Genomic DNA, 20,047 nt, shown 5'->3' with positions numbered 1-20,047 from the left:
TGGAAGGAATTTGAACAAGGGTCCTTTTCCACCTCTGTCCACCCCTTCATCTGTGCCCTCTGGAGTACCAGCTCTGTAATGAACAAACTTCCTTTCATCTTAAGTCAGTTTCAGGCAGTTGAGAGTTTGATGTCTATGATCCTGAGCTACCCTCCATCTTCCGGCAGTGAGACCTTGCCCCCTCCTGAGGACTCTGCTTCTCTAACCACCCCTTCTAAGACTGGTTGCACTCCCCTCTGACTCACTGGCCATGATGGAAAAGCCAGAAAGCTCTTAATCCCCATCAGCACTTCCAAACTCTCTTTCTTTTCACCAGCATCTCTTTCCTTTAGGTCCACAGTGCCCAGACTGATCACCCAATCCATATCCTGGTGGCTGTTGTCTATGGCTCTCCAGGACACTCTCCTTCCTTCCTCAGTGAGTGCAGTGAGTTTGGGGCATTTAAAGCTCCTAACAACCATCCCCCTTCTATCCTTAACGCCCTCCATGAGCTCAGTGATTTGGCTGCATGACTGATGCACTTCACTGCTTATCTCCTTCGCCTTGCACTGCCAACATTTGGACAGAGAAGTCATTGGATTTGAGAGTCTACTTCAGATCCCTCATTCCAGAGACGAGAACCTGACCTGCCCAAGGTCACATGACTTATTAGCAGAGCCCAAACTAGAGCCCAGGTCACCCAGAGGATCATTTCAGTGTTCTTTCCATTATACTGGACTTAAAAAAAATGATTTTCTTAATGACATTAACAAAATACTCAAACGAGCACTTCTATATACACAGTAAGATGGAAAAATTGGGTTGTACACAGAACAAGTTTCTATTATGTGAAGACTGCTTTTCTTTTTAAGTGTATAGGACATGCAACACATAATTTTCAAAGCTGTTCACATTGTGTTTCCTTCTGATCTTCTTTCTGTTATCAACTGTACATTTAAAAAAACCTTTCAATTTCTCTTATTTCCTTCCTTCTTTCCCTCCTTCTTTCCTTCCTTCCTTCCTTTCTCCCCCTCTTATTTCTTTTTAAAATCTAATTTCATTTATTTTGGTAAATATTTCCAAATTACATGTAAAAAAAATTAACATTCATTTAAAAAAAAGTTAAATTCCAAATTCTCTCCCTCCTTCCTACCCTTCCTCCACTCATTGAGAAGGCAAGCAATATGATATTGATTAACGTGTGAAGTCATGAAAACATTTCCATATTAGCTATGTTCCTCCCTCCCTCCCTCCCTTCTCTCTCTCTTCTTCCCTTCTTCCTTCCTTCTTTCTTCCCCAGTCATAGCCCTCTTCTTCGTCCTACCTCCAATGGGGGGAGGGGGAACTCTGGGTACAGAGGTCTAAACAAAGAAGAACTTCTTAGAGCCTATGGAAATACCACAAGACTTCAACTCCAGGCCTTGTTCACATGAGCAGGCAAAACTTCTCATGTCTCTTGCCTTAAAAAGTAGAAGGCAGCATATTTCTTCTTTTGTCAAGACAACCCTACACCTAAAGGCTGTTTATTTCTAAGACCCAGAAGATATCCCCCATCCAGATAAAACTTCCATTTCTGTTGCGTTCTGAGTGACCTTGGGTAAACCACTTACACTCCCTGTGTCTCCCTTTTCTCATCTGCAAAATGGAGATGGGGTTTGAGTTGGGCTGTATACAGACTGACTATGGTTCCAATACCAGGAGCTGAGATCAATTGCAATGAGAAGCATCTCCTTCCTCGTCTGGCTCTTGCCAGTTTCTGCAGTCTCCCTGGAAATTTCTTGGTTTTATGGCATGGAATGTGTTGAAAGTTGATAGGAAGGGTTGGTGATTAAGCTTTCAATAAACCAGTCTTGCCCAGAGCCCAGCCCTAGAAAGCAGTCTGTGGTGAGCCGACTCTCATCATGATTCCTTCGCCTTTGGTTTCTTAGCTTTTTCACTGTCCTTCACAAAGTCTAATCTCCCATTGGTTCATGGTCTTGAAAGTTTGGCTAAGCCCATTTTACAGATGAGGAAAAGGAAGGAGTTGGAAGAGACCAGCTTACCTAACCTCAAGTCCCCTTGACTATATTGTGGACAAGAGGTCTAACTTGAAGTCCTCCAACCAAAGAAGAAACCACTGACTTCCAAGGGAGCCTGTTCTACTAGGGAACAAGCTTTCTTCTACACCCATAGCTAGGTGGTACAGTACATGGAGTGCTGGGCCCAGATCCTTCCTAGTGTGTGACCCTGGGCAAGTCACTTCACCCTATTTGTCTCAGTTTCCTCATCTGCAAAATGAGGTGGAGAAGGAAATGGCAAACCACTCCAGTATCTTTGCCAAGAAAACCCCAAATGGGCTCACAGAGAGTCAGACATGACTGAAAAAGAGTCAGCAATATGCACCTAAATCTGCCCTTTGTTATTGGTTCTGCCTGGTTCTGCCCTCTGGGGCCCAGAAGAACAAATCTACTTCCTGCTCCACATGACAATCCTTCCCATACTGGGCCATAGTTATAGTGTCTTGTCCCAACTCCTCACCCCAAGTCTCTTCCTCAAGTCCTCAAGTCTTCCATTTATACCTGTTTGGAGTGTTAGGGATTTCCCTTTTTTGGCATTGTGGGCTGGGCATCCATGGGGGAGCCCACTGAGACCTGCCCACTTAGCCATCTTTTAAGTTAGCAACTCACAGCATGCTGGCCAGATGGTTTTGGCAATCCTCATGATGGCAACCCTGAGGTGCTTGCATATGTAGGGAAGTGTGACTCCTAATTGGCTGAAAGACCTTGGATAGAAAAGATCCTGTCTCCAGAGAAGATAGTGGGGTCTAGGAAAAAGGAGACTCCCCCTCCACTGATCCTGGGCCCTGACAAAGCTTAGAATATAGAAGGAATAGAGCTGCTTCCCACCCTCAGGCAGAGCTGGCAGGCCAGGGTCTCAGGAAGAAGGACCACAACAGGGCTAGGGTTTGGGCTCCTTTCCCTGTGGGCGGCCAGGGGAGTTGAGCTCTCTGCCCTGACTTTTCTCTATTCCTGGTGCATGAAAGAGCACTCACAACTCTTCTGCCCTTGCCAGGTGGCCACTGTTCCTGGCTTGTCTTCCAGGCCATCTTGTTACTGTTAAGGATTCTATTTTCACTGCATAGGAGGTCTTTTTGGGGATAATCTGCATGTTTGTACAGCTCATTTTGTGCCCAGGAATTTCCCCCCAGAAGTCCATGTGTGACGTAGGTCTTCACTTACACATCTCATTACCAAGATATGTTTTTTCCCCTTTACTCCTTTAATAATTCTCATTAAACACACAATGATCATTCAAGCATCATTGACTCTTGGCAGCTCCCTTGACTCTTGGCAGCTAGGTGATACAGAAGATAGCACTGAGCTTGGAGTCAGAAGACCCAAGGGAAAATCTGTTCTCTGACACTTACTAGCTGTGTGACCCTAGGTGAGTCATTTCACCTTTGAATGCCTCAGTTTCCTCATCTGTCAAAGGGTGATACCTCACAGGCTTGTGAGGATCACATGAGATGATATTTGTCAGTTAATTATTATTATTGCTGAATGAAGGCCAGCTTTTCCAGGTGCTTTAATGCCTAGTATCAAGAAGGCCTCAAGAGGACTGGCCCACAGATATCTTTAGGTGTGGAATGTTTCCTGACAGATGGCAGAGGATATGGGTTTATTAAATCTATCTTGCACCCACTCACTTCCAGTTTCTCTAACAACAATGACTCTGGTCTTAGCAGCATCCTGGCTTTCTTCCAGCTTGCCCCCTCCTGTCTGCATGTAGCCTGGCCAAGGCAGACAGTGGGCACCTCTGCCCACCTCTGCCTCCGGGAATACCTTCATTTACTCAAATTGCCTCTCCCACACCATCTTCAATGTCAGTGGCATTAGACGGATCTCTGCATCCCTCATATTGACTTCACGTTCAGTCGTTTTTCATTTGTGTCTGACTCTCCATGACCCCATTTGGGGTTTTCTTGGCAAAGATACTGGAGTGGTTTGCCATTTCCTTCTCCAGATCATTTATCAGATGGGGAAACTAAGGCAAACAGCTCTTCCTCATTTCATGCCTGGTAATCTATCCACTGTACCATCCCTGACCTAGAAAATCACAGATCAACATTATCTATATTGTGTTGTGTTTTTTATCTAATTTGTTAAATATTTTCCAATTGGGGGCAGCTAGGTGGCCCAGTGAATAGAGCACTGGCCCTGGAGTCAGGAGGACCTGAGTTCAAATCTGGCCTTAGACACTTAACACTTATTGGCCATGCGACCTTGGGCAAGTTACTTAACCCCAATTCCCCTGCCTTCCCCCTCCAAAAAGCAAATAAATAAATAAATGAATGAATGAATGAATGAATAAATAAATGAATAAAATATTTTCCAATTGCATTTTAATCTGTTTTGGGCCACACTGGGGAGTTTTGCACTGAGTTGGTGAGTTTGACGCTTTTGTCCTATGTAATGTCTTTCCTGTCCTGCACTCCCCCGACCCTCCCCCAGCTGCTAGTGTCCTCCCTTCCAAATTACTTTGTATTTATTTACTTTATTTTTTTATTCACATTTTTATATTCTTATTTATTTATATTAATATTCTTAAGTATGTAGTCATTATTAGTATGTCAGCTCCTTGATAGGAGGGTTACTTGATTGATCGATTGGATTATTTGTGTATGTATGCGTACATGTGCTTTTTAAATAGTATTTTCCCCCAATTCATTATATAAGTTTTTATGCCTAGTGCCCAGAACATAGAAATACTTGCTGACTGATGACTGACTGACATGATGCTTCTCTTCATAGAGGAGATTCCTGTGAAAATACAGAACAGTAACTATGGTAAAGGAACAGAGGAGCCCCGGGTGGGGGAGATTTACCTGGAGGAGCTGGATGTGTCCATAGGGGCATGATAGACGCTTTCTGTGATTCTTTGGTGTAGCTGACTTGCTTCTGTTCAAAGAAAAAGGTAAAAAAAAACAACAAACCTTAATCATCCAGAAGTTTACTGCCTAATTTTGCAGATTCACTGATGCCTAGGAGTAATAAGGTATTAAAGGCATTTGTATTATTTCATCATGCCTTCTGGAGGATGGAGGGGGGACAATGGAGAGCTCCTCCCTGATCCCCCATTTAAGGAAGGTCCCTGGCACAGTCATCTTATAATCCCCCATTGGCTGTACCCTCTGAACTTCATCCCGGGGCATCTTTAATAAACACTTTTCCATCCATCCATTCCATCTTGCTGCTAACAATCTTAGTAATCTGCTATTCTTGTAATGCTACCACTCCCAGGCATCAATGAGGGGACTCAGCCCTCCCAATCTCAGGCAGAATAATTCAATCAGAACCATTTCTACCTCCTAGCCTTTGTGATTTTGTAGCTGGAGTTGCTTGCTTAGAAAATAGCTCATTCAGGCAACTGAGAGTACAGTACCCAAAGGCCCCCCCCACCCCCGCCAAGCTCACAGGCTTTTTGCAGTCCAGAAAGCCACCCATAGATCTGTTTGCCATGCTTTTCTGGATTCCTCTGGAGGTCACCTGGTAATTTCCATCCCCCTTCAAGGAATGAGTCAGTAGTCAAGGAGGGGCCTGCCTCACTGACCTTCCCCTGCCTAGATATGAAGGCATCAGCACACCTGGAATTCAAAGGCTCCCAGCTGCCTCTTTCCCAGGGCTCTTCATCATTCACGGGGCTGGTGGGCTATATCCCATGGGTTTGGAAAGGGAGAACTTCCTCTCTCTTGCAGCCAACCTTCCTTGGTTGAACACATTCATGTTCTCAGATTCACTCTGAGTCAGAAGAGGCCTTAGAAGTCCATCTAGTCCAGCCTGGACCTATACATGAATCCCCTTGATGGCAGAGCTGATGGTCGGGGGGGCGGGGGACAGAAAGTATGAGTCATCCAGCCTTTGATAGCAAGCCTCCAGGAAGAATTAGACATTATTTATGCTTTAAAGCCTTGATCCCATGTTACCTACAAGTAAACTGAGACTCAGAGCTCAAGTGATTTGCCAGGGACTGTGCGGTTGGTGTCATAGGTAAGCTTCAAAGCACTGGGCTATTCTGAACTCTCAACAAACAATAATAAGCTAACATTTATATAGCACCTACTATGTGTAAGGCACTGTGCTTAGTGCTTTACAAATGTTATCTGGTTTAATCCTTAGAGCAACCCAGAGAGGTAGGTGTTGTTATTACCCCCATTTTACAGATGAGGAAACTGAGGCAGGAACCTCACTGGAATGGATTAGAGAGCATGATATGTCAATGGTCAGCACAAGGACAACACCAGCCTGAAGAATGTGTCCTTATCACGGCACATGGGCTAAGGTCACTGAATTATTCCATTGCCTTAGGTCTAAGTTAGTGAGGGGGGCTTCACAGTGAGCCCCTTAGTGGAGAAACACTGAATGAACTATAAGCTTCCTGAAGGTAGGAATATCTTCGTTTTCCCATCTTACTATTCCCAGGGCCTAGAACAGCACCTGGCACAATAGAATGGAGTTGGAAGAATATAGATACAGTCTCAAGTGACAACACCTTAGGCCAAGCATCCAGAGACCAACTTGGTTGGTGATGGTGGAGAGGCAAGGCAGTTGGGTGTGGATGGGTTCTCAGTCCTCACTCCTAAAGAAGAAAGTCCAGGCTCCTCAGCCCAGGTTCCCTGTCCTCTGGATGCTGACCCAAATCCAGCCCAAGACACATTCTAAGAGTGTGGGACCCAGGGCTGGTCTCCTAACCTCTCTTTGTCTATTTCCTCCTCTAAAAATGGGAATAATCATCACACCTAATGTGTGAGCTCCATGAATGGAAGTAGTTCTTAGCAATCATCAGCATCCGCATTTCATCTTTTTTCAATCAAGTTCAGAAAGAAACGGCTGGAGGACAAGTCACCACCTGGCTTAATATTATTTAATAGATACTGATTTTATATTTATGTTCTTACTGTCTCCTCCGTTAAAATATCAGGTCCTTGAGAGCAGCAGTTATTAACTGTTGGTGCATGCAAGTGCCTCATTGTTTGATGCTAACTTCCTCCCTCCCCCACAGTATGTAATCTGCTGGAGGGCAGGCACTCTTGTTCCTTTTTGGCTTTGCACAGTTCTTGGCACAGAGTAAACACTTTAAAAAATGCATGCTGATTGAAGAATTGCAGTTCATCATTCAGGTAAAGGAAATAATTGCTTTTTGTGACTGAACAGCAGCTTTGGGATGAATTCAGGTAACAGAATGAAAGAGATAGAGCTAGAAAGAGCCTTAATTAATGGGATTTGAACCAGTCTTCCAATTCCACAGCCAGGATGCCTTTCCACTGTGCCACACTCCACCATTGCCACCATGATCATGACCATCATCTCTTTCCTCTCCATCCTTTCCCCCTTTCTCTCCATCCTTCCCTTCCCTCCTGTTTTCATCCTCCCTTCCTCTTCCTCTCAATCTTCCTCTTCCTCCCCTTTTTCTCTTTATCTTCCCCATCCCCTCTTCCTCCTCTCCGTCTTCCTTTTCCTCCTCTTTTCTCTCCCCTTCCTTCCCCTCCTTTTGTCTTCCTCCTCTCCTCTTCCTCTTTCTCTTCCCTCTCTTCCTCCTGTCCATCTTCATCCTTCCTTCCTCCCCTTCCTCTTCATCTCCCTCCTCTTCTCCATCCTTCTCCTCTTCTCTCCATCCTCCTCCCCTTCTCATCCTCATCCCCCTCCTCCTCCTCTCCCACAATATTGCACTGTCTCCCAAACACTCCATGCTCATTTCTGACCCCAATCTCTGTGTGGACCAATCCCACTTCCTGACTCTTCACTCATTTATGACCTTTCCAGGTCCAGCCCAGGTAACCCCCATGAGCTACACCAGCCTGCAGTGATCTCATCTCTTCTGAACTCATTCACCCTATGCATCCCTCATTTTTAAACACAAACTCCTGCTTTGTGAGTTAATGGTTTCATGTTGGGGTGAAAGCATAAGAAGCAGGACCCCAGATTATGACTCAGAAGACTTGAGTTCTAATTCTGACTCTGCTATTAACTCTTTGTATGACCACAGGCAAATCTCTACACTCCTCTGCACCTCTGTTTCCTCACCTGTCAAAGGGAGGGGCAGCAGGGAAAATGAGCACCAAGGGCTCTCACGGAATTCTGGGCTCACCATTTGTCTCTCTGTCTTGTCTGTTGACTCCTCTCTCATACTTTTTTTTTTACTGCAATGTATTATTTGATATTGCTTTATTTATTTGAATAAATGAATGCATAAAAGAATGGATAGATAAAAGTAAATGTCCTGGACCGATTTCCTCCATGGATGTGGTGCATTGATTTCTCAGTCTGGCATCTCCCATTTCAGTTTTAGAAATGCATTCTCAACCTCCCAACCCACATCCTCATGGGTTTTTTTTTTCTGGGGAAACTCAGCTGAGGCCTTTAGTTGGGGGCTGGCTGTTAATTTTGCAATTTCCTACCCAGTAGGTAATGTCTGTGAAGCTCAAGTGAGAGACAGAGGAATTTGGGGGGGGGCACTGGATTTGGTCCAAGCAAAATACAAACAAGACCAAATACCTGGGTTGGATCCCAATAGCGATATCTCCAAGTGGAGATGGGTTAACTGGCCTATTCCACGGCTATGTACCACACCCCAAACATGCCGACAAGCCTGAAGCTACAAGCCACTAGTTACAAGGGAACAGATGGTTTGATGCAAAGATATTCTAACTGCCTTGGAAACAACCCAAAGGCTACCTCCTATGATGGTGGGTCAGTGGTGTGATATAATGAATACAATTTAAGTGTGACTAAAAAGAGTTAACAGTAGGTGACTAGGTGGCACAATGGATTGACTGCTGTACATGGAGTCAGGAAGCCCTGAGCTCAAATCTGACCTCAGACTCTTACTAGTTGTGTGACCCTGGGCAAGTCACTTAACCTCTGTTTGCTTCAGTTTCCTTATCTGCAAAGAGAGGATAATAAAAATACCTAATCTCTCAAGGTTGTTGTGAGGATAAAATGAGATAATATTTGTAAAGTGCTTTGTAAACCTTAAAGTGTTGATAAATGCTATGATGATGATGATCACTAATTGTGGTTTCTGCAGACTGATATTGAACACCTACCTAGAAGAGGTGGTAGACTATAGGTGCAGAATGAGGCATATGCCATTGACCAATGTGTTTGAAGAGATGGTGCTAATGTGAGAGGAGTAGAGGGGCGGTGGAAAGTAAAGTAAAAAAAAAGACCATCAATAAAACTTAAAAACAAAAAAAGACCTTGCTAGGAATAATGGCTCATGCCAAATTACCCAAATCAGCTTATTTTGTCAGGCTCCTTCATGACAGCAGGCAGCCTTGATTGGGGCAGACCAGTACTCTCCTGTTGGCTACCCAGCTAAGATCTACCTCTAGCAGGATGCACTTTGGGGTGATTTTTCCCATAGTGGGGATGGAACAGGTTGGGAATGAGCCACTTGGCTCTCATTCCCCAAACCTCCTGTCTAAGATCCTAAGATCCTGTCTAAGATGAAAGGGCCTTCAGAGGCCCTCTAGTCCAGCCCTTTCTTTTTTTCTTTTCTTTTTGCCTTTTGGAGGACAACTGGGGTTAAGTAACTTGCCCAAGGTTACACGGTTAGTTTTTTGGGTGTGTGTTAAGTGTCTGAGACTGGAACCGAACTCAGGTCCTCCAGACTCTGGGGCCCGCGCTTTACTCACTGCACCACCTAGCCGCCCCTCAGCCCTTTCATTTTACAGAAGAGAGAACTGAGTCCCAGAGAAGTGATGTGCTGAAGGTCACAGAATGTGTAAGTGTCAGCTGAGATTAGAACTGAGGTCTCCTGATTGCAGAGCAGGATCTGATGCTGCAGTTTAAGGTTCTATTCTGTGATCGGAGAACATAATTTTCTTCTCTATGCAAGAGGGATTAACTTGTCCCTTTAAGCCATGATTGGCCTCACAGTCCCTGCATTTTCCGCCTTCACCAGTGGACTCAGACAAAAAGAGCAGAATTGCCACAACTTACTCATTGTAGTGAGGTGTCTATCACTGGAGGTCTACAAGCATAGCTCAGATGACCATGCCTCAAGGCAGAGGCTGGCTTAGATCACCTCTGAGGTTCTTTCCAAACCTGCGATTCTATGATGTTTGGAGTAAAGAAAGATCTGAGTTTGAATTCCATGGCTTTGACACTGGCTAGTCATGTGACCTTCTGGGCATATCCCCAGACTTCTCAGTTTTAGTTTCTTCATCTGCAAAATGGAACTAGTAACCCCTCTAGTATGGAGGGCAGCCATGGGTATCCCACAAAACAACCTGAGTGGTACTTTCCACTGGAGCTCAGTGATTTCTCTGCCTCATGTGGAATAGGGGGGAAGACTATAGGGCACTCATGTACAACTTTAAAAGTTCCAGAGGTGTATTAAAAGCAAGATGGGAATTCAAACTGAGAGTGATTTGCTAGCTGCCTCCCATTACCTTGGCACAAACTGGAAACAACAATTTCTTGTTTTTTTTCCTTCCTTCATCTTGGACCTATGCCTGGTAGATGGGGCCAAGCCCTTGCTTTTCTCTCACTGGGTAGATACTGAATTATCAGGTTTCAAATTGGTCTCTGGGTTTTTTGTCTCTTTCTATTCTATGTATAGTTTCACATTTATTCACATAAAGTGAAACTTATCCTCCTGAGACAATGTGCTGGTCTCAGAAGAGAAACATGGTTCCTCTTTCACATCTCTAAATTAAACATGGCCCACCCACTGGGGCAATCTCTTCACAATTTTTATCCTTGTACCCAGAAATCGATGACACAAGGGTTCAGCTGATGTTGAAGGAGGAGCCGTGGGAGTGAGAAGGCCTGGGTTTCAGTCCTGGCAAGAAACTCCATACCTGTTGTTCTGCCCTGTAAAATGGGGCTAATGCCTCCAGCAGCACCTGCCTCCTGGGGTTCTTGGGGGGTGGGTGGGAGAACTCAATGAGATGGAAAGTGTTGCACGAATGTGATGAGGGGCTGTTTCCAAAGAGTATGAATTCTGCATAGAACATTATGGGCATAGCCTAAGCCCCAGGGGGAAAAATAGGTGGAGCCACTTTGGTGAGGCAACCCCCTCACCAAAAGCCTTCAAGCAAAAGCTGAATGACCCCATTACTTGAGTATGTTGTGAAGGGATTATTTTCCACGTATGGGTTGAACAAGATGGCCACTAAGGTCCCTTTCTCCTTCTCCCACGTGTGGAAGGTGAGGGGGAACTGCTGTCACAGAGGACTCCCGAAGGAGAGGAGGAAGGAAGGGATGTCTTACCTCTGCAAGCTTCTAGTTGCCCCGTCAAGACTTTCCGGATCTCAGAAACCCAGAGGTTTTTCAATTCTACTGAAGATGCCTGCAGAGAGAGAATCACAGAGATAAGCTCTGTGGCTATCAAACCGAATCAACTATGATAGACATTGGTCTTGGGAGTCAGAGCCCTTTTGTGTGTTCAGAGATTATAGTCTCCCCTGGGTGACTTTCTGAATAGTCAGTCAGTCCCCAAGCATTTATTACATGCTTGTTCCATGATGGCCACCATGTTAATAAATGATCGTTTAACTGACAGAAGAGAAAAAGCCCACAACGGTCAAGAGTAGTGAATCCAGTGGGCAAGGCAGAGGGCTTACCTGAATGATGTATACTTCTTCCCGACCATTATACCAAATCTCAAACTTCTTGTTGTCTCCTTTTACATTTTCTGTGATGCCTACCATGCCCATCTAGTGCAAAAAGAGAAAAGAAAAACTTAGAATCTCTGTTTTCTGAGGATGAATTGCCCTGTTTTCTCTCTCTCTCTCTCTCTCTCTCTCTCTCTCTCTCTCTCTCTCTCTCTCTCTCTCTCTCTCTCTGTCTCTCTCTCTCTCTTGTTTGCTTTCTCTTTGGCTATCTCTCTTGCTGTCTATGTGAGCTGAATTTAAGTGAGGCAAGAACTGAGCCTCATTCTTTCCTCCAGAGTCATCAAAGTGTAGTGGCAAGAGAAAAGTAAAAACAACTGATGATGACCCCAGGATACAGTAGGTGACCTTGACCTTTCTAAATTAAGGTCTTTCCCAGATCTCAATTTGTTATTATGCCTACAAAATGAGATAGATGAAGAACTCAAAGAAATATAGGGAACTATATAGAGTAATTCAGTGAAGAGAGAAGAACCAAAAAGAAACACACTGACTACAATTATTCAAATAACAACTGGCACAAAATCCAGAAAAATTGTACAGAAGAAAAAACATTTAGAAAGGGATGTAAAAACAAATAGTATGATTGTTACCCAGTTAAAGTTCTAGAGTTTTTTTTCTATATAAGCTGTAAATAACAGCTATTTACAATCATTTTAAAAATTCCTATTCATGTATTTAAGAGTCTGAATTTGTTGGTTACTAAGCTTATAATTATTGCTTTAATATTTCTGCCTGTATTTATATACCCATCCCACTTTACATGTATTTCTCCTATTGTGTTTTTTAATGGCCTTTAACTTTCTCTCATGTGTTTATTGTTTAACTTATCTCATTCATTAGCTAACATATAAATGCCTTTAAATGCTAGACTTGGCAGCATAATGAATTATTAGAACTATTCCATTAGAGAATAATTTTATACATTTATATGACTATGTTGTTCCAAAGGGAAATAAATAAAAATTGTAAAAAAAAAAACCAAACCCTATTATTATTCATAATTAATGACTCTCAAATAAGACCATTATCTCAAATCCAGCATTATTCATATTTTCTTGGCTTAAAAATTCTTGACTGAGTATTATCCATTTTTAGAGCTCTTCAACAATGAAATTTCTGAATTAAAGGAAAAGAAATAACTTTATATGGCTTTAAGTTATCAGGTAAAAGGTGCCTGGATTATTTTTTTCCTGTAAAACATTCCCTTGGTATTCCTTCTCTTTTTTCCAGTTTAAAAAAGGTATTTTCAGGTTTATTGTGTGACTTTTTTTTTAATGGCCCAGAGTGAATAAAACAAAACCAAAAGAACAAGGTACATAGTGACCACAAAGATGGATATAAAGTCAACATGGAGAAGCCAAAAAAATTCTAGTTGACTACAACAGTCAATGTTAGTATGATAATGTCAAAATGAAATGACTTCCTATTCCTTCTCTTTTTTAAAATAACACATTTTCCCTCCCTTCATGCTCTTAGGCTGTGCTTCTCTACTGTTATAATGAACATCCCAAATGATTGGTTTCCTATTATCATATAGTTTTTTTCTTCCCTTTGGAGTATGATCGATATTCACCTGTCCTGCAAAAACCCTAAATAAGCTGTAATAAACCACCTTTTGGAAAGCATTGCTATAGTCACAGGCCATCACCAAAGGAAAAATACCTGCTTAGGAATACCCATACTATACTGTCATCCCCAAATCCTGGGCAACCCCAAGTCACTGCAGACAACTTTCAAACTTCCCTGTGATGGTACCACTTAGTGGAAAATCAATGGATCCAGTGTTTTTCTTCATCATTATCTCATTTATTCCTTTTTAGGAGGATTGTGACCCTCCTATACTTCATCCTAATGAAATAATCCATCAACATGCTAGTGGGCATTGAAAGGACCTGTGCTTATTTGAACAAACTCTTCAGCTTCCCCTTCATCCCCCAGGATAATGAATTCTATCACTTTTGATTTACCATGAAATTTCCATTCACAGAGATTACATGCACAGCAAGAATTTTACATCAGCATTGCTATTTCTAATATAGAATACCATTGTCAAAGTGTTTTGTTCCTTTCTTTTCTTTCCAATAAGATCTGTATTCTGAAAGTATCATTCCACCCACCCTGAGAGATGCATCCAAAGCATTCTCCTAAGTATTCCAGTGATCACAATTTATTTTTCAACCTTCCAGCATTTGAATAGAAGCTTAGATCCTCTGTTGCCTATTTGAATTCATCATGCACCAATATATCTTTTGATCTGATAGCATAAATACACCAGCATGCCAACTTTTTCCTTCAGCACACCAAATATTTTCCTGACTACTATACTTGAGCTATTAATCTCAAACTCTGGCTTATATGTTTTACTTTAATTTTTAGTTTTAATAATTACTGTCACTATTTTTTTTCCTATTTAGTATCAGGAATCTGATCTGTCAAAGATTTTTTTTCACTAAGAATAATATTATGTATAATATTATATGTCATGCAGTATAATACAAATAATTGTTTATTATATGGACTTATATAATATAAAGCATTATAATATATATAACACATAACATGATACATAATTACATATAATAATATTCCTAATGAGAAAAATATTAAATGTCTTCAAGTTCTAAGAATCTATATAACAAACAAAGGCTGTCATTGAAGACTGGCAAAATTATCTTATAAAGGGGCAAATTATTGAGAGTTACATCTAGATTAGAATCTCTCTTTTGCAAGAGAGTATCTTCCTCTTTCCTTCCATCTGCCCAACTTCTGCTAATGAACATTTGCAAACTGCTGGTGGCCTCATTTGTCCCCAACTGTTATCTTTCTCTGGGGAAAGGCAGGGTGACCTCAGTGAATTAGCTCTTTCATACTTCTCCTGAAACAATTCCCCTGGTAGCTTCAGCCCACTCTGGTCAGGCCCTCAGGTCTGGATTTTTATTTTTATTTTTTTGGTAGCCTTTAAAGTCTGTATAGACCTTCACATGCATGATCTCATCTCAACCTCACAATGGCCCTATAGGGCAGCAGCTGCTGATACGATTGATTTCTCCTCTTTTACAGATGAAGACTAGTTTCACTCCCCTCTGACTCACTGGCCATGGCCAAATTCAGAGAGGTTGAGAAACTTTGCCCAGTGTTAGCAAGGGGCTTCTTCCACTCTACCTCACCAGCCTTTTGCCAGGCCTATCTCTATCTCCAGTCATCTCCCATCTACAACTTACTTAGTTCTTGGCTAACGGACTTTATGAGAGCAAGGTTTAGTTCCTTGTGTGAAACCCCAGGGCAAATGTGGGCTTTGGAAATAACAGAGATTTTAAAAATTGACTTTGACTCTTTCTTCATAGTAATCGGAATGATCATAATAGGAAACAAGAGAAGTTATTGTGAGAAACTAAAGAACCTTCACAAATGGCTTTTCAGCACCCGGCAATATAGGTAAGGAGTTTGTCTAAAATGGATTTAGGAGTATCTGGGTAACTGACCCAGGAGACTCCTAAGCACCCAGTTCTCCAGGTGCAGGGGTAGGTTGTCAGTTTCTGAAATTGACCCTACATGGGGGGGGGGAGAGGGATGGAACCTAGCCAGTGGTGCCCACCAAGTTCACTGCATCAAGGCATGTGTTCTTTTTTAGGATCTCCTGTAGCTGGGAAGACTGCTCTGACCAGGATGACAGCCTCACCTGTCTGGAAGCCAAGTGGCACAGTAGACAGAGAGTGGGCCTGCAGTCACAAAGATCTGAGTCCAAATCCAGCCTCAGACACTTACTAGCTGTGTGACACTGAGCAAGTCACTTATCCTCAGTTATCCCATCTGTAAAATGGGGCTAATATTAGCACCCACCTCCAGGACTATTGTAAGGATCAAATGAGATAATAATAATAAAGTAGCTGCACAGAGCAAGTTGTTATTGTTCTTTTTTTCCTTTTTTTAGGGCAATTGGGGTTAAGTGACTTGCCCAAGATCACACGGGCTAGTAAGTGTTAAGTGTCTGAGACCAGATTTGAACTAAGGTCCTTCTGACTTCAGGGCCAGCATTCTATTAACCTATCCACCTATCAACTCCATTGTTGTTCTTATAGGAAGAAACTACTTAAGCCAACCAAGTGTGGGTGATGTGTTTTACCAGGGAGAGGTACAACCTAGCATTCCAGCAGCATCCTGGTTTCCAAGGCATATCCAGTCAATTTGTCAATCAACAAACACAGATTAAGCATTTACTATGGAAAGCTAGATGGCATAGTGGACAGAGCACTGGGCCTGGAGTCAGCACCTTAGTTCAAATCTAGCCTCAGCCACTTCCTAGCTGTGTGACCCTGGGCAAGTCACTTAACCTATAAAGTGATAACCTTAGAAAGGGTTACAAAGAGTTGGACATGACTGAAACTACTGAACAACAGCAATGTGCCAAAGACTGTGTTAAGCAAAGGATCATAGATTAAGAGGTGGAAGGGGTACAATGGTATAATGGATAGAGCTCAGGATGTGGAGTCAGAAGATCTGGGTATGGATCTAACATATTTTTTAGGTGGGGGACACTGGGCAAGTCACTTCCCAGTCCCTAGACCTGTTTCCTCATCTGCAAAATGGGAGGAGGACCGAATGACTTCTGAGGGTCCTTATAACTCTCAATAGATGAGCCCATGATTTAGTCTAACTCTCTCATTTTATAGCTATAGGCCCTGAGACCCTGAGAAAGTGGTCTAGTGATTAGCTAGAATCATACAGGAAACAGGAGAGAGCTCGTCATCCAACCCACATCTTCCCCAGGACCTCCTGCCAGGCTCAGGAGCCTTCCCCAGCAATAGGGCAAAGGCAGAGAACTTTGGAGACTGAAAACGAATCCTAACAAATTCTTAAAGGAGGCAGCTGTGGCTCTTGCCCCCCCCCCCAGGTCCCTGCCCCCACTTAGTCATCTGATTGTGGGTGGCACAGATTCTGCTGAGCTCTGAGAAATAGCCAGCAAAGTACCATAAATCAGCAACTTCCCACCAAGGTCAGGGAGCAGGAGGGAAGGACAAAGGGGCAGACTCTGACCCTCCTTCCCTATGGAGCTACCTCACATGACTTGTCACCAGCATCAGGATCAGCACAAAGCCTGAATCTGCCACTGGGCTGCCTCACCCTTCCCTTGTCTGGGCTGGCACCTGCTTGCTCCCTTGGAGACCCTTCCCTTCCCTCTTGCCAATCCCTTCCTTTGGTTGTGGGCACAGAAATAAGAGCGTTGGATTAATGGTCAAGAAGATCTGGGTTTAAATCCCACTTCTGATTTTTACTAGCTCTGTGACCCTGAGCCTCAGTTTCCCCATCTGGAAAATGGGGTTAATAATTATAACTATAGAATCTATAACTTATGGGATTCTTTTATATATATATGAAATGTATATTCATATATACACATATTTATATATGTGTCACAGAGCAAACCTTAAAATGCTACATGAATAGTTCCTTCCCTTCTGTATTCTTTGGACAGTGGAATGTTTCTATCTGTCCTGCAAGCTTACGTGTACTGTTCCCCCCAATTAAATTGTGAGCTCCTTCAGACTCACTTTCCCCATTTATATCCCCAACATTTAACACAGAATTTGGCACATGGAAGTTCTTAACAAATGCTTTCATTCATTTATTCACTGCAGAGGTAGGGAACTATGGGTGGGAAGTACTATACTTTGTATAGGACTTGGTTGATGGGTTAGTTTTGCTGAACTGTTTTTTCCCTCTTTATTTTTTAAATCTTTATTATAAAAGAAATGACTCTGGGAGAGAGTAGAGGAAAGGCGATATTGAAAAAAGCTGGTGATAGAAAACAAAAGACATCGTTATTTGTTTTTAATAAAGTGCTTTTAAAACCAGGTGATACAAGTATCAAACAAAGGGCTTTTAAAATAAGGTGATATAAATATCAAATAAAGCTCTTTTAAAATAAGGTGATACATGTATCAAATAAAGGGCTTTTAAAATAAGGTGATATAAATATCAAATAAAGCTCTTTTAAAATAAGGTGATACATGTATCAAACAAAGTGCTTTTAAAATAAGGGATATAAGTATCCATTAAAGGGCTTTTAAAATAAGGTGATATAAATATCACATAAAGCTCTTTTAAAATAAAGTGATACATGTATCAAACAAAGGGCTTTTAAAATAAGGTGATAGGAGTATCAAACAAAGTGCTCTACCTAGCCCAGGGGGATTCAGTGAATGCTCCTCCCAGCAGTGCTCAGGCCTGGAGAGGCCCCAGCCACGCGCCTCCCTCTGCTCTAGCTTGGCGGCCTTGGGAGAGAGAAGCCCACATCATTACTGTTGACGTTACCTTGAGGGAATTTTTAAAGCTGTAGGAGGGAGACTTCTCATGCCCATCCACACTGTCCTCTCGTTTCTTGCAGAAGAGCAGGAGCTTGGAGTAGAGGAAGAGGTGCCGCTGCATGGGTTTGAACCTGGCCAAATCCTTGACCTTGTTGTGACCCTTCTTGTGGTCAGTCCAGACGCTGAAGGAGCCCTGCATCAGCAGCTTGCCCAGCTCGTGAAGGTCTCCCTGGGGGCCGCACAGAGACACAAGGAGAAGGAAGCTGATGGCTAAGAGAGAGGGACAATCCTCACGGGATCCAAGATCCCGGCATCCACAGCTCAGAGCTACTGGGAACCTTGGAGGTCATCTCATCTCATACAACAACCCTATTTGGCTTTTTTAAAAAATGCCCCCACATTTTATTGGCGTCTTTAGATACTTTCTACCCCACTCTGAACCAAATCCTGCCTTGTGGCCATCAAAAACAATTCAGGAAAACGATCTAATTCAGAGATTATGTCTGACAATGGAAACAAGCTTCTCTGCCAGTAGCAGCCTCTACCTCTCTGAAGTGAGGCTGGAGGTGTGTTTCATGATCTCTTCAGCTAGGTGTCTCAGTGCCTAGATCCCTTCCCTGGGAATCAGGAAGACCAGAGTGGAAATCTGACCTCAGACACTTCCTAGTAGTGTGACCACGGGTAAGTCACTCACCCATGCATCAGTTTCCTAAAGTGTAAAATGGGAACATTAACAGCACCTATCTCACAGGGTTGCTATGAGGGTCAAATGAAGTTCAGAACAGTGCCTGGCCAAGGGAGGTGCTTAATAAATCCTTGTTTCCTTTTTCTCTGAAGTTGCTTCTCTTGGTTTGTACTCTCCTCAAGAGTTCAACTGCCATTTCTATTGCAAAAGTCATTGTATGTGCAATGGGTGAGGAGGCTTGGTTCTCCCACCTCATGCTGAGCTACTCTAGTTGATATAATAACGGGAATTAAGTCATAGATAACATAGTTAATGTGGTATTGATGAGCAAGTCAACTGCTAGGAGGTAACTAAGTCTGGTTATCTCTTTAGAAATTGTGAAGAAGTTTCCCTGAAGGAATTGGAAGGACAACTGGTCAGTGACTGACTAAAGGCTGGTTGCTCAGATGGCCTTCCAGCCTTAGAGGGAGCTGAGGCTAATTTAAGGCACACCCTCAGACATCTTGTGGACCATGACCCCTGTGCCTCCTGGGTGGGTGGGTGGGGGAGGGATCTCTGCCTTCTCCTGCCCACCCCTAATCAGTTCCGTTCCTCTCTTAGAAAGAGGCATACCATCTATAGGGAAGCAGAGTAAAGACAGGATTCGAGAGAAAACCTGCCCTGGCAATCAAGAGCTGAGCTACAGGAAGAAGCAGGCAAGCCACAGGCAGTAGAGCAGATAAACAAGCTGCCCAGACCCACCAGGGTCTAGCACAAGAAGAGCAGGGATGGGGGGAAGCTAGCAGAGACCAGCCTAGGCCATGGGTAATCAACATGTGTTTGCCTCACCACCAGCGAGTCCTCCCCTTCCTGCTGATGGGAGAGGATGCCCCAGGTTTGTAAAAGGGGATTTTGTGTAGCTACTGTTTTCACTATCCCATGAAAATGGCTTTGCTTTTAGGTAATTGTGTATGTTGTCTGATCATTATGGGAAATCATACTGTTGTAGGCCCATCAGCTATAACTTTAGGAACATGGATCCACAAGAACAACCTTTGAACTTGAGGTAGTAATCACTCCCTTATGGAACTCAACCTGCAAACTGCTAAGGGATGAGATAGGGAGGTAGCCAAGAAGTTATAAGGGAGAGAGACAGAGATAGAAAGAAACAGAGAGGGAGAGACACAGAGACACAGAGACAGAGAGCGTTATAGCTACAGACAGATATACTGAGTATGTATATATATATATATAATATATATATGTATATATACTGATTATAGATACATATTATGGGCATCTAGGTAGCACAGTAGATAGAGCTCCAGGTCTAGAGTCAGCCTTAGACACTTACTAGCTATGTGACCATGGGCAAGTCACTTAACCCTGTTTGCCTCAATTTCTTCATCTGTAAAATGGAGATAATAGTAACACCTCTTT

General features: G+C 43.0%; 1 protein-coding gene across 2 annotated transcripts in view; it reads right to left on the bottom strand.

Moving 5' to 3' along the window:
• MCF2L2 (MCF.2 cell line derived transforming sequence-like 2) overlaps positions 1–20,047 on the bottom strand; it is a 348,809-nt gene that overhangs the window by 41,109 nt on the left and 287,653 nt on the right. For both annotated transcript variants that reach the window (XM_069104786.1, XM_069104785.1), the window contains exons 22-25: positions 17,951–18,172; positions 11,588–11,680; positions 11,235–11,313; positions 4,844–4,916 (exon numbers count right to left, since the gene is read on the bottom strand). In XM_069104786.1, the coding sequence (XP_068960887.1) occupies positions 4,844–4,916; positions 11,235–11,313; positions 11,588–11,680; positions 17,951–18,172 (467 nt within the window). The remainder of the gene's footprint in view (positions 1–4,843; positions 4,917–11,234; positions 11,314–11,587; positions 11,681–17,950; positions 18,173–20,047) is intronic.

Source organism: Petaurus breviceps, unplaced genomic scaffold, assembly GCF_028583685.1.
Source record: "Petaurus breviceps papuanus isolate PSGF00001 unplaced genomic scaffold, PetGlider_PUasm1.0 688, whole genome shotgun sequence".
Classification (NCBI taxonomy): Eukaryota; Metazoa; Chordata; class Mammalia; order Diprotodontia; family Petauridae; genus Petaurus; species Petaurus breviceps.
The sequence above is the reverse complement of the archived record's forward strand: the minus strand, read 5'-3'. Positions and strand labels throughout refer to the sequence as shown.